This window comes from Diachasma alloeum, unplaced genomic scaffold, assembly GCF_001412515.2.
Source record: "Diachasma alloeum isolate Michigan unplaced genomic scaffold, Dall2.0 Dall_scaffold_00203, whole genome shotgun sequence".
Classification (NCBI taxonomy): Eukaryota; Metazoa; Arthropoda; class Insecta; order Hymenoptera; family Braconidae; genus Diachasma; species Diachasma alloeum.
The window spans coordinates 2137061-2150879 of record NW_021680368.1 but is presented as its reverse complement, the minus strand read 5'-3'; the positions used below and the strand labels follow the sequence as shown (position 1 = coordinate 2150879).

The 13819-nt window shown below is 33.7% G+C and overlaps 2 protein-coding genes across 2 annotated transcripts in view; both read left to right on the top strand.

The window, feature by feature from the left end:
* LOC107035992 (reticulocalbin-2) overlaps nucleotides 1–7690 on the top strand; it is a 22468-nt gene extending 14778 nt beyond the window's left edge. Inside the window, exons 2-5 of the mRNA XM_015253667.1 lie at nucleotides 3173–3429; nucleotides 4845–4992; nucleotides 5363–5818; nucleotides 6584–7690. Of these exons, the coding sequence (XP_015109153.1) occupies nucleotides 3173–3429; nucleotides 4845–4992; nucleotides 5363–5818; nucleotides 6584–6755 (1033 nt within the window). The 3' untranslated portion in view covers nucleotides 6756–7690. The remainder of the gene's footprint in view (nucleotides 1–3172; nucleotides 3430–4844; nucleotides 4993–5362; nucleotides 5819–6583) is intronic.
* Nucleotides 7691–8196: 506 nt separating this feature from the next.
* Nucleotides 8197–11864, top strand: LOC107036001 (diphthine methyl ester synthase). The gene is made up of 3 exons (XM_015253680.2): nucleotides 8197–8416; nucleotides 9540–10038; nucleotides 10768–11864. The coding sequence occupies exons 1-3, from the start codon at nucleotides 8282–8284 to the stop codon at nucleotides 10992–10994; spliced, it is 861 nt and encodes a 286-aa protein (XP_015109166.1). The 5' UTR covers nucleotides 8197–8281; the 3' UTR covers nucleotides 10995–11864.
* Nucleotides 11865–13819: the final 1955 nt, after the last annotated feature.

Here is a 13819-nt window from a genome sequence, read left to right as displayed (position 1 = left end):
GGGGAATGGGGTAAATTACTTTGTCTGATATGGGACTCGACAAGACTCCGACAAACACGGAAGACAGGCTCGACATCCTGTGGGTGATGTTGTCGTACTAACGCTCATCTCCCCACTCCTTAATTTCTTCTTTCTCTCTTTCTTCTTTCGTCTTTCCGTTTACGCTTCGGTGATTTTACACACCGTAACGCCGATTTCGTGCTGAAGTTAAAATAAAATTAAAAAAAACAATGGGAAGAGGGGATTTCCTTTCTTTCCAGAGTGTTGGCTCATTTAAAAACGAGAGACTGTTGATCTGCTCGGAGATAATTTCGTGATTGCGCTTGGTTGTTTGAGGAAAAGAAATAAGAGAAATTGGGTTTCTTGGGCAGGGGTGGGTTGTAGTGATTGATGAGGGATTTTTCAATTGAACGAAATTAATTTGATTTTTCAATCGATTGATTCACGGACGAAAAAATTTAATAGAAAAACCTATCGAATTCGTTAGAAAATTCTATTGAATTTCTATTGAACTGTTTTATTAATTTTTGGCCGATTCTATTAAAATATTCAATAGAAAATATTCAGTAGAAAAAGTCAATAGAATTCAATTTTTTTGTATAATTTATTCCATTGAGATATTTTCTATAGAATTTTCTCGGCTCAGATTTTCTGAGTTTTTTCGTTTGATTTTCTTGATGAGAAGATAAGAAAAATAGAATGATAAAAACTGGGAAAATTTGAGTCGAGCAAATTCTATAGAAAATATATGAAGAGAATAAGTTATATAGAAAAATCGAATTCGATAGGTTTTTCTATTAAATTTTTTCGTGCGTGTTTGTTTCATTGAAGATTGCATTTTTTTTTTTCGTTTTTCAGGAATATTTCGGAAATTATAAGGGGCGGGGCAGTACGGGTGTCATCACCGAATAACTGGCAAAATTTCCGATCTAAAACCCTGCAGTTGAACTAAATTTCACTCAATATTCACCGAAACATCGACCAAACACTTTTTCACTTCCAAAAATTGATTTAATAATATTTCAACGATCACTGGGGCAAAATGGGTTCAAGACGAGCGGTTGGAATCGCCAATTTTTCTAGCTTTCCGATGAGCCTATCGGCGATCGTTTCCGCCCATTCATTCCCGCGTAATCATTAAAAAATGCTCGTAGAGCAAAATTATTTTCAGAAAATTCAATTTAAAATTGAATTCTATGAAAATAATCAACAAATTGACGTACGAAGTCAATTTTTTCATTCATTTTTAATGAAATATTCTTGTAATCAGTGCTGACAAACCCGAGGAATGACCTCTCGAAATAGAATGACTTCCAGCGCCCAAACAAAACACCCAAACTCAGTTCTATTTTTATTAAATACCCCCCTCACTGAAAATTCTCACCATTGAAATTTTCGTGGCTCCACATACCCACGAAGGATAAACGTCTTACTCAGCGGCTTCGAGTTAACGTTATTATTTTTTATTCTTTTCTGGATGCTAATGCCCCACTCAAAACTCAACTTGCAATGTCAGCGCAAAGCAGTTGGTGTTCGGTTCGTTGGTCTCGGTCTTAATTTTTCATCATCAAAAAATTCACCAGTAATAACTGCAAAATAAATAATGGGTAAAAAAGTGTTCCTGTGAGTTCAACTTGTCCTCTGATTGCGCATCACGCAGACTGACGATTATTCACGCCAAGAGAACTGTAATCTTCGGGTTTGTAACATTTGTTTAAAATAAGCCATGATAATTAGTTACGCCAGGATTTTCTGAGAAGATTGGAAATTATGGGAGCTTGACGAACGGAGGAAAATTGAATTATTCGGGGGATTATTCGTGCCTTGGAGAGGGGAACATCATTGGTTATCGTTAATCATCATTTTTAATGCATTTTAACATTCACTGAGAGGAAACATTAGGTTTGCCGAAAAACTGTGTGTTCCATTTGATGGAATGGAACAGATTTACTTGAGGGAAATTAATCAGCTTATAGAAGGAAAATTAATATCTTAATTAATATCTTAAAACACTGATCTAATTTTCAAGGATGCGACGTTTCGCTAAATATATTTTAGCTTCATCAGGCTCTATAACGTCAATGACAATGTCTGGGCAATTAGATCATAGTGTTTTATCTCTCCAAAATCCCTAATTCCTGGATTAACTTACATCGCTTGGAGATGAATACGTTTATTGATTATTTATAACGTTTTTTAGATCGGGAAATGTTTTCAAAGTTCACAATAAGTGAACAAAATCATTTCTCGAGGCATAAGAGAATTTGATGACTTCTATAGATGATTATTTGATATAAAATTGCCTGAAAACTCAATCTTCGATGCACTGAATAATTACTTATAATTTTACTTCAATTCATAAATGGTTTCCATGCACATAAAAAATTTTTTGCAGTCGTTTGTAATGAGTAGAAACACCTTGTTTTCCTTCATTTTTGTTCGCAAGGGTTTCTCAAACCCGAAAAAATTCAAAAATATGTTTTTCTGCTCAAAAAATTATCTGTGATATTATTTAAATTTATCAATAATTTTGAAGCTTGAAAAAAATGCTGAAATCATGAAAAAAAATAGAAAAAATGAACAATTATCTTATTTCTCATTCATAAATTGATCTTAACCCTCAAACCATTTTCGTTGATTGTTTTTAATGCTTGAAAAAAATTATTTTCCATCTTTATCATCGTTCATAAATTATATTTTAAAAGAATGAAATATTTAAAGAAATCATTTAGTTTTTCAATTCTGTAAAAATCACATTCGTTTCGTTTTTCATTCATGAATCATTTTTTATCATGAAATCATCTTTTAAAATTTATAAATATTCATTGAGGCTTGAAACAATTCCAAAAATCCTTTTAAATGATTAAAAAAATTACATTCGTCTCATATTTCCGTTCATAAATATTTCTCAAGCCCAAAATAGTCCATCGCAATGTTCTTTCAACTTTAAAAAATTATTTAAAATTCGAAGATTGTTGAAAATACGAGCGCACATGATCCGTAGACATTTGTCCCCCCACTATTGGTCCATCGGTCATTCGGAGGGATGAAAACACTAGTGCAAACGCGCCCAAAGGGTAAAACCCAACCCAACCCAACGCCGAAGCCCGAAGCTGTCAAAATACGCGAAGGGACTTAACCTTAGACTGTGCATGATATTTTATTAATTTAGTTGTCGTTTCGATTCACCCCGGTGGATGAGAAGGAGCATGTGGGCCTCTGGGAGGACAATTGTGCCATTGGTGGTGGTGGTGTGCTGGCTGGGAGTCTCGAGAGGTGTCGGTGCTGCATCCGCTCATATCCATACGCATCAGCACAGCAAGATTGGGGGGAGTGAGAGGACTCAGGATGGAGCTTTCAGCCCCAGGGACAGTGACCACTACGTCGATGGAGAGCATCACGAGGAGTTCGATCATGAAGCCATTCTTGGTGAGAGCTAATTTATTCAGATATTTCTTTTTCTCAAAAGACCGTTTTTCTCAATTTGTAGCAGAGGATGCAGATGAGGATTTCGATTTCTCAATTTATTGCAGATGATAAATTGGACTTTTCATTTTTTTTCCAGTTGATGCAGATGAGAAAAATTGAAATTCTGAGTTTTTTACAGGACATGAAAATGAGATACGTCGATATCTCGATTATTTCAGCAACTGGGGATGAAAGAATTGAATTCTTATTTTTTTTTTCAGCAGATGTGGATGAGAAGAATTGCATTTCTCATTTTTTTTCTCAAAATACTAATTTTCTTAATTTTTAGCAAAGATCGAGATGAAAAATTTCAATTTCTGAATTTGTTGCAAATGATAAACTTGGTCTTATTTTTCTTCAGTTAATGCAGATGAGAAAAATTAAAATTCTGAGTTTTTTACAGGACATGAAAATGAGATACGTCGATATCTCGATTATTTCAGCAACTGGGGATGAAAGAATTGAATTCTTATTTTTTTTTTCAGCAGATGTGGATGAGAAGAATTGCATTTCTCATTTTTTTTCTCAAAATACTAATTTTCTTAATTTTTAGCAAAGATCGAGATGAAAAATTTCAATTTCTGAATTTGTTGCAAATGATAAACTTGGTCTTATTTTTCTTCAGTTAATGCAGATGAGAAAAATTAAAATTCTGAGTTTTTTACAGGACATGAAAATGAGATACGTCGATATCTCGATTATTTCAGCAACTGGGGATGAAAGAATTGAATTCTTATTTTTTTTTTCAGCAGATGTGGATGAGAAGAATTGCATTTCTGATTTTTTTTGCAGGATATGCACGTGAAACATTGAATTTCTGAATTTTTAGCTGTGAATGCAGATGACAAATTACCATTTTTTCTCAAAACACTGATTTTCTAAATTTTTAGCAAATGTCCAGATGAAAAATTTCAATTTCTGAATTTGTTGCAGATGATAAACTTGGATTTTTTATTTTTTTTCAGTTGATGGAAATGAGAAAAATTGAAATTCTGAGTTTTTTACAGCATATGAAGAGGAGATAAGTCGACGTCTCAATTATTTCAGCAAATGGAGATGAAAAAAATTAATTCTTATAATTTTTATCAGTAGCTGTGAATGAGAAGAATTGCAATTTTTATTTTTTTCCTGGATATGCAGGAGACACATTGAATTCTCTTTTTTCACTTTATTAATAGATGCAGGTGAAAGAAATTTAAATTCTGAAATTTTCTGCAGATGCAAGTGAAGAAATTGGGTTCCTGACTTTCTTCAGCACACGATGCAGTTGAAAAACTTTGATTTCTAAATCTTTATTTGAATTTTCCATTTTTTTCTCCTGACAAAAACCGTCGATTCACGGGTTTTAATGGCATTTGATGATGATTCCTGTGCAGGAAGTGTCAGAGAAGCTGAGGAATTCCACCACTTACCCATCGAGGAATCAAAAAAGAGGCTCAAGATACTTCTGGAGAAAATGGACTTGAATAAAGACGGTTTCATCGAGAGGAATGAGTTGAAGGCCTGGATCCTGCGATCATTCAGGTAATTGTCATTAATTTCCATCAATGATTGGGGTGACAGAGTGGAGGACTTACAGATAATTTATAAACCATAGAATCTCCATTAGAATTTTCCCCTCTCATTTATTTACTAGATTAGATTTGAATAAATTAGATTTTTATATTAGTTTATACTATATTATTTTATTTGATTTTTTTGCCTTTTCCGTCTTGATAGCAAAATTTTTGTCATAACCTTTTTTGTAGAGCCGATTGAGAGCTACAACAAATGTGATTACGAAAATTTCGCTATCTCCGTTAGATTCGGAAATATTCCTCAAAAACTCAATTGGGAGATGAGTAGACAAACCGTTTTACCACTTCACTACTGAATTCTTTCATGTTTTCCTCAGTATGCTGTCATCAGAAGAATCGAAAGATCGTCTGGAAGACGCAGACGCCAACGATGATGGGAAAATCAGCTGGGAGGAGATCCTCCACGACACGTATGGCTCAGACCCAGAGGATCTAGCCATCGACGAGAAACTCGTCAGTGACGACAAGGCAACTTTCGAAGCTGCTGACTTGGATAAGGATGGGCTGTTGGACCCTGAAGAGTTCAAGGCGTACACTCACCCCGAGGAGACCCCCAGGATGTTCCCTCTGCTGCTGGAACAGTCACTAGCCGAGAAGGACACTGACAACGATGGGTCCATCAGTTTTCAGGAGTTCCTGGGCTCCAGGGCCAGGAACGAGGACAAGGAGTGGCTGCTGGTGGAAAAGGAGAAGTTCGATCATGAGCATGATAAGAACGGAGATGGCAAACTTGATTCCGGGGAGATATTGGCTTGGCTCGTCCCTAGCAATGAGTAATTATCAGTTTTTAGTTTGTTTTTTTGTTGATGAAACCGAAACTTTTCATTTTTTTGGGAATAGCTCGAGAATTTTGGGGTTTAGGGAAAAATGCGAAAATATCTCTCTTGTGGAGCATGAAATTCTCTGCAAAAAAGGTTTTTACACTTTTTCCTGTCAATCAATTCATTACCGAGATAATTCAACAGTTATAAAAATTCTCATGCAGAAAACAACAATTCCTAATTCTTGATAATTTCTTAATTACTTCGATAATGAGTTGTCTTTGAAAATTGATTAAAATATCGATGTCTTCCAAGTTTCATGAAATGTTCTGTAAGAAATGTGTCTTGTGATCTCGTGAAATAAATTGATTAATTGATCAATTGAGGAAAATTACAACGAAATAAAAAATGGTCCACTTTATTCGCAATTATCTCAAAAACTGGTGGATTTAGAGTCAAAAGTCATAAAATATTTTTTGCAGCATATGACATTCTTTGTAGAAAAGGTTTTAACACTTTTTTTCGTAAATCAACTCATTACTGAAATAATTCAACAATTACCGAAAATTCCCAATCAATGATTATTTCTAAATTATCTCGACGATGAATTCTTAAAAAAATTGATTTAAAAAATCTATTTCTTCTACATATCACGAAATGTCCTACTACAAATGTCTTTTGATCTTTCCCTCTGCAATTAAATCCAGAGATATTCACGAAAGGAAAAAAAATGAAAATAAAAAATCTAAAACTTTAATTTTTGTTATTTTTTTCCAGGGATTTGGCTACTGACGAAGTAGATCATTTATTCGCCGCCTCTGACGATGACCACGACAATCGTCTCTCCTACGACGAAGTCCTGGAGCATCACGACGTCTTCGTGGGGAGCGAAGCAACAGACTACGGGGATTACCTTCAAGACATCGAGCGTTTCACTGACGAACTTTGAAACTCATTGAGAAAATGGTTAATCCAGAAATTCACGAGTCGTCGACGCGTCAATCGCAATCGAAAATGCCTCAAGGCATTCCTCATATTCTTCGACGGCTGCCTCCTCTCCTTCATTTATAATATCATTTTATTCCTTTACGTCTGTAGGTAACCAACGCCAAAAGAATTTTTTTCAAGAATTTTCAAAGTCAATTTGAACTGATGAACCAATACGATGGTATAATTGTCACAAATTACTGTCGATTATTTTAACGGTGAAGTTTGAAATTTAGAAGTTTGGACACTTGTCAATTTGCACTGTCTTCCACTCGATGATTTAGTAGTGACGAAGTGGCAAAATATAATAGGAAGGGAAAAGCCGATTTTTCACGTTTTGGTAATTGGCGGATTCGTTTGTTAATGAGTGGAATTAGGAGAAAATGACATTTTCCTTTAATTCCACTAATTCTCTTGATAATTAAACAATTAACAAAACGTAATCTTCGAACTTCAACATTCTATTTTTTTGCTATTGAATTGAATTGTTTAATTGTCTTATTAACGAGCCGATTTAGAAGAAAATGCCATAAAGCATTTTTGTGTAGAATTTCATTAGCTAGAAAAAATTTCTTTTGACATTTTTCTCAAAATCCACTCATTCTCAAGATAATTATACAATTAACAAAACGTAATCTTCGAGTTTTTACGTTTTATTTTTTTGCCATTGAATAAAACTGTTCAATTATCTCATCAACGAGTGAATTCATGAGAAAATACCATAATAATTTTTTTCTCTAGAATTTTATCATCTACAAAAAAGACTTTATGACATTTTTCTGTAAATCCACTCATTCTCAAATAATTAATACAACTAACAAAACGTAATTGAGTTTTTACGTTTTTTTTTTTTTCTATTGAATAAAGCTGCTCAATTATTTAATTAACGAGTAGATTTAAGAGAAAATATCATAAGAATTTTTTTCTCTATAATTTCATCAGCTACAAAAAAGATGATATGACATTTTTCTTTAAATCCACTCATTCTTGAGATAATTCAACAATTAACAAAAAAGGAATTGATGAATGCTTGTTTTGCCACTTTGAAAATTAAATTACGTGCCATTTTTATTATTCAATTAATTAAGAATTTTCTGAGTGTGGAAATTATAAAATAGGAACTACAATTCTCATAAGTTAGCTATTTATTTAATTAAGAAAGGTTAATTACAAGTAATGGTGCGACTTAGTGTAACTCCTGATGTATGAGCCAGTCACTTTATAGAATGTAAATCTTTTGGACTGAATAATAATTTTAAATGTGATAAAAAACAACATCTCCTTGACTTTTGATTAAAAAACCTAAATCCATAAAAAATGGATTTGAAAAAACTAGGGAATTCTAGGGAATTTTGGACTGCAGAGTCGTCCAACATTTGATAGAGGAACGAAACCATCATCTGGCGAACACGTGCACCAGGTTTGGTTCTCTCAGAATTTGTAAATAGCTTCTTCTTCCTCAATAATTGAGGAGTGATATTGAGGGTGATGTTTTACGTCATTGGATTGGGACTCGGTGATGCCAGTGATGTCACTGTGAAGGGGTTAGAAATTATTAAAAAATGTGAGAGAGTTTATTTGGAGTCTTATACGTCAATGTTGACAGTTGGGGTTGATGCACTGGTAAGAGATGGTTTCATTTTCACTACAGTAATTTTATTATGACAATGATTTCAGTGAAGTTTTGTCGATTCAGTAAAGAAGTAACAAACTATTAAATATGAGAGACAATGGCATAAAAAACTTTTGCTCAGAGAAAACATGAAGTGCAATAAATTTTCTTAAATTATTAATATCTCCTGATACAATGATGCGATTTTGATGAGTCAGGTGTCATTTTAAAGTCTGAAAAAATACCTTTAAAATAAATTTAAAAAAAATTGAATTTCACTCTGCGGATCTCTAGTTATTGATGACTGAACACAGTTCCTATTACCCTACAACATGTTTCATGTTTGATCTTCTCAAAATTTGTTTTAAAGAATTTATAAATAGCTTCTAACAATTTTAGTGGAATTTTTTCGATTTAGAAATCAACTGGTAAAATATGAAATGTGATGATGTTTTTTGGGAATGATTCAAGAATTCAAGAGAGAAAGAGAAAATGGTATAAAAAAACTTTTTTGTCCAGAGAAGATGAAGAAAAAAAAATCTTAAATTATCAATATCTCCTGATCCAATGATACGATTTCGATGCGTCAGGTGTAATTTTCAAGTCTGAAAAAATACGTTTAAAACGAACAAAAAGATTTTGAATTTCACTCTGTGGATCTCTAGTTATTGATGACTGAAAACAGTTCATTTTACCCTAAAACATGCTTCATGTTTGATTTTCTCCAAATTTGTTCTGAAGAATTTGTAAATATCTTCTTTCAATTTTGTGTAAAGTTTGTTAGACTTTTAGATCAGCAAACGAGTAACAGAATATTAAATGTAATGAAGTTTTTTTGGAAATGATTCCAGAATTCAAGAGAGAAAGGGCAAATAGCAAAAGAAACTTTTTTTCTCAGAGAAGATAAAGTGAAATGAATTTTCTTAAATTATCAATCTCTGCCGACCCAATGATACGATTTCGACGCACTAGATCTCATTTGAAAGCCTGAAAAAATATCTTCAAAGTGAAAAAAAAGTTGTTGAATTTCACTCTACCGATCTGTAGTTATTGACGACTGAACCCGGATTATTTTCCTCTTTTCCCCTTTCATCTCCCTCTTTCCATTCTCAGAAACATTCTTTTTCTCCTCAGGAAGAATTCTACGATCGACCTGTGATAGTAGCAGATCGTGAATTAGTGGAGACAGGAGCCGACGAGATCCTGAAAGACGCAGAGACATCGGACATAGCATTCCTGGTGATTGGAGATCCCTTCGGAGCAACAACCCACACTGACTTGGTCCTCAGGGCCAAGGAGAAGGGAATAAAAGTGCAGATTGTCCACAATGCCTCGATAATGAACGCTGTGGGTTGCTGTGGGCTCCAGCTCTACTCCTTCGGCGAGACAATATCCATTCCCTACTGGACAGACACCTGGCAGCCAGACAGCTTCTACGAGAGAATCGCTGGGAACAGGAGTCGTGATCTTCACACTTTGTGTTTATTAGACATCAAGGTCAAGGAGCCAACGCTCGAGAGCCTCATGAGAAGGAAAAAAGAGTACATGCCACCGAAATTCATGAGCGTGGCTGAGGCCTCTGATCAGCTGATTCGAGTTTTAGATAAGAGGAAAGAGGAGGGGAAAGAAATAGGTGATTTTTTTTTTGCTATTGTTATGTTATTATTTTATAACATTTTTATTTTATTTGGCATTGGAGACCAACTTGCTGTAGATTCTTTCAAGGAGTGAAGTCAGAGATACAAATTTTTTTCTGATAGAACAGGGAGAAAAAGGTATCGTTTTTAGTAAAAAAAAATGTAAATTTTAGAGCAAAAACTCCTGGAAATGAGAGAAATTTTTATTAATTTTAAGAGAATTTTCCCTAGAAATCAGAGAAGAATGTTTCAATTCTCAGTAATTTTTACATAAATTGAAGGCTTTTTGTTCTTGAGTCGATGGTTTTTCCTGTTCTAAAATCAATCTGCTCATGACTATGAATCTTTCGTTATTCAAACCACATTATTTGACAATTTGACTCAATGTTGAATTAATATTCAATTATTCTAGAATTTTATCTCTCAAATTTTTTTTATTTCAAGAACCCAATAGTTCTTGACTCAAGAATTTTTCTCATTTGAAATAAATATTTTTTTGTCACTGAATGTGAGGAATTGTTCTTCTGAAATTAAGCAATTTATTTCACCACCTAATTTCCTGAAAATAATTTTAGTTGAATCAACTTTGGAATTGATGCAAACAACATAACTAATTTTTGAGCTACACAGTGTACCTCCCTTCGACCCATATGCATTCAACAAAAGCGAAAAATGTCTCCCAACCATTAAACATTAACACTGAAAATAAATCTCTTGACCTTCAGCATTCACCGAGGACTCCCTAGTGATCGGTCTCTCCCGCGTGGGATCCTCAGACCAAAGAATACTCGCCTGTCCCCTCTCCGAGATGCGTTCAACAGACCTGGGGGCCCCTCTCCACTGCCTGGTGATCCCCAGCCGTCACCTGCACCCCCTGGAATCCGAGTACCTCCTGCAATTCGCCTCGAACCCCGAGGAATTCACCAGAGCCTCGAAATCACCGAAACTTTAATCTCCAATCAGTCCCGAATAAAAACACGACAAAACGTCAGACTAATGTATTCGCCTTTTTCCTCTCCCAGTCCTTTGAGTCCCGTTGTATGCAAATATATGTGAATGAAATCAAGGGTTGTGGTAGGGGTTTAACGCGTGCCGGTTGTTGTACTGCCAGGTGGCCATGGAGAATTTTGAATCGATCGACTAGACATCGAGCGCGTTTGTGGCATCGAAGGTGAAATTTAACCGGGGGAGTTTCACCAGACAGGCCAGTTGTGCTTGGGAATGCTTGCTACACATACGTAACACTCGTGCCTGTCACCGACCATCACCGGTCTTTATCCTTCTTAACTTCACAAGCTCCAGATATATCTTCCGAACGCTAGGATTAGTGAAAAAGTGATTTAATGTCCTCAAGGTATTTTTTTAGAATGCCCTTCTGGAATTTTCGTTTACGTTGTAGTTGTTCTACAGATGGATAGATCGAAGCAATTTATTGTTTCTCTAAAATGCAAAAGATCTGAGGGAATACTAAAAGATAACATAATTTACGCAACTTATCATTAATTTTATTTTGTTGCCATTTTCATTATTGTTTTGTAATTTCTTAGTTTTTCATTCATTCATTGATTTATTTGTTTATTAATTCCTTTTCCTCTGCTTTTTAAAGCTATATTAGTCAAATAGTTATTATTACATATCTTCATTGCTCAACATAATCAAAAGAGGAAGAAAATGGCAATTCAGGCACAAATGAAACGGGAGAAGAGTTTTTTTTATCAATGAAATTTTAATGAAATGATTAAGGGTGAAAGAAAATATAATAGAACGGATAAAATTATTTTATTTCTTATTTTTTTGAAGATCCCCTCAGGAAATACTGACATATAACATAATTTATGCAACTTATCATTAATTTTATTTTGTTTTCATTTTCATTATTGTTTTGTAATTTCTTAGTTTTTCATTCATTCATTGATTTATTTGTTTATTAATTCCTTTTCCTCTGCTTTTTAAAGCTATATTAGTCAAATAGTTATTATTACATATCTTCATTGCTCAACATAATCAAAAGAGGAAGAAAATGACAATTCAGGCACGAATGAAACGGGAGAAGAGTTTTTTCTATCAATGAAATTTTAATGAAATGATTAAGGGTGAAAAAAAATATAATAGAACGGATAAAATTATTTTATTTCTCATTTTTTTGAAGATCCCCTCAGGAAATACTGACATATAACATAATTTACGCAACTTATCATTAATTTTATTTTGTTGCCATTTTCATTATTGTTTTGTAATTTCTTACTTTTTCATTCATTCATTGATTTATTTGTTTATTAATTCCTTTTCCTCTTTTTTTAAAGCTATATTAGTCAAATAGTTATTATTACATATCTTCATTGCTCAACATAATCAAAAGAGGAAGAAAATGGCAATTCAGGCACAAATGAAACGAGAGAAGAGTTTTTTTATCAATGAAATTTTAATGGAATGATTAAGGGCCAAAGGAAATATAATACAACGGATAAAATTATTTTATTTCTTATTTTTTTGAAGATCCCCTCAGGGAATACTGACATATAACATAATTTATGCAACTTATCATTAATTTTATTTTGTTTTCATTTTCAATATTGTTTTCTAATTACTCAGCATAATTAAAAAAGGAGAAAGGAAATGATAATTCATTTTAATTTACAATTTGTGCCTGAATTCTAATATTTTGTAAAATTTCCTCTGGACTTTTCATTTATTTCTATTTCTTTTTTGTGAATCAGGGGTTGTAGTTACTTTCCAAGGGGGGGCAGGGAGTAGAGAAGGCCATTTCACTTATTTCTGCAGCATTGAAAGTGTAATGTCAGTGGTCAAGGGGTGGAACGAACGAGAATAGAACAACTGCTTTTCACGACTTGTTAAATATTGAATAAGCTTAATAATTATAGGGGTCAAAGGTCTACATTAGGAGATGCTAATTATTGGGAGTTTTACGAGGTATAGAAAAAGTTGGGGGAGATGTTATTCGAAAACCAGTCGTTAACGAGATAATTGCGTGATGAATAAGAAAAATCAGAGTGACTCGACTTATTTTGTTCCATCGATCAATTGTAATCGATCTTTTTCTAGATCATTTTGAAATTTGTGAAGATATTGTATTTTCTCAGAAAATTAATCATTCTCGAGGCAATTACATGTTCAACAAAAACGAAATTCAGAAAGCCGTTTATTCGATTTTTTAAATGAGAGGAGAAAAAAGGAAATTATGTCCAGGAATTCCTATAGAAAAATTTGTATCGAAGATCAAATTCTGTGGATTTTTTCTATAAAATTATTCGTATTGGACATATTCTATGGAAAAAACGTGTGATAAAGCTGCGGAATTTGTATAAAATTTCTTTGCGAATTCGATAGACAATTCTATAGGATTTCTATTGAACTTTCTATTAGCTTCTGATCCATTCCATTAAAATGTTCAATAGAAAATATTTCATAGAAAAACCAAATGAAATTCTCTTTTTCTACGCAATTTATTCTATTGACATGTTTTTTTATAGAATCAACCAGAAACTAATAGACACTTCAACAAAAATCCAACGGAATTTTCTAGCTAAATCAATACTTTTTTCTTCATCACTGATCAAATTTTTCTTCTTCACTGCTGCTAACCCCTCCGAAAATAGAAATCTATGCATAATAAAAAGATCACTGACTCTAACAAGATCAATTCCGCCCCTGAAATCGACCCACTCCCCCTCCCCGGTCTCTATTAAACATTCATCTCGACAGCACTAACAACCCCTCTGCACCCGCCACAACTAACAAGAACCCCCCCCCCCCCCC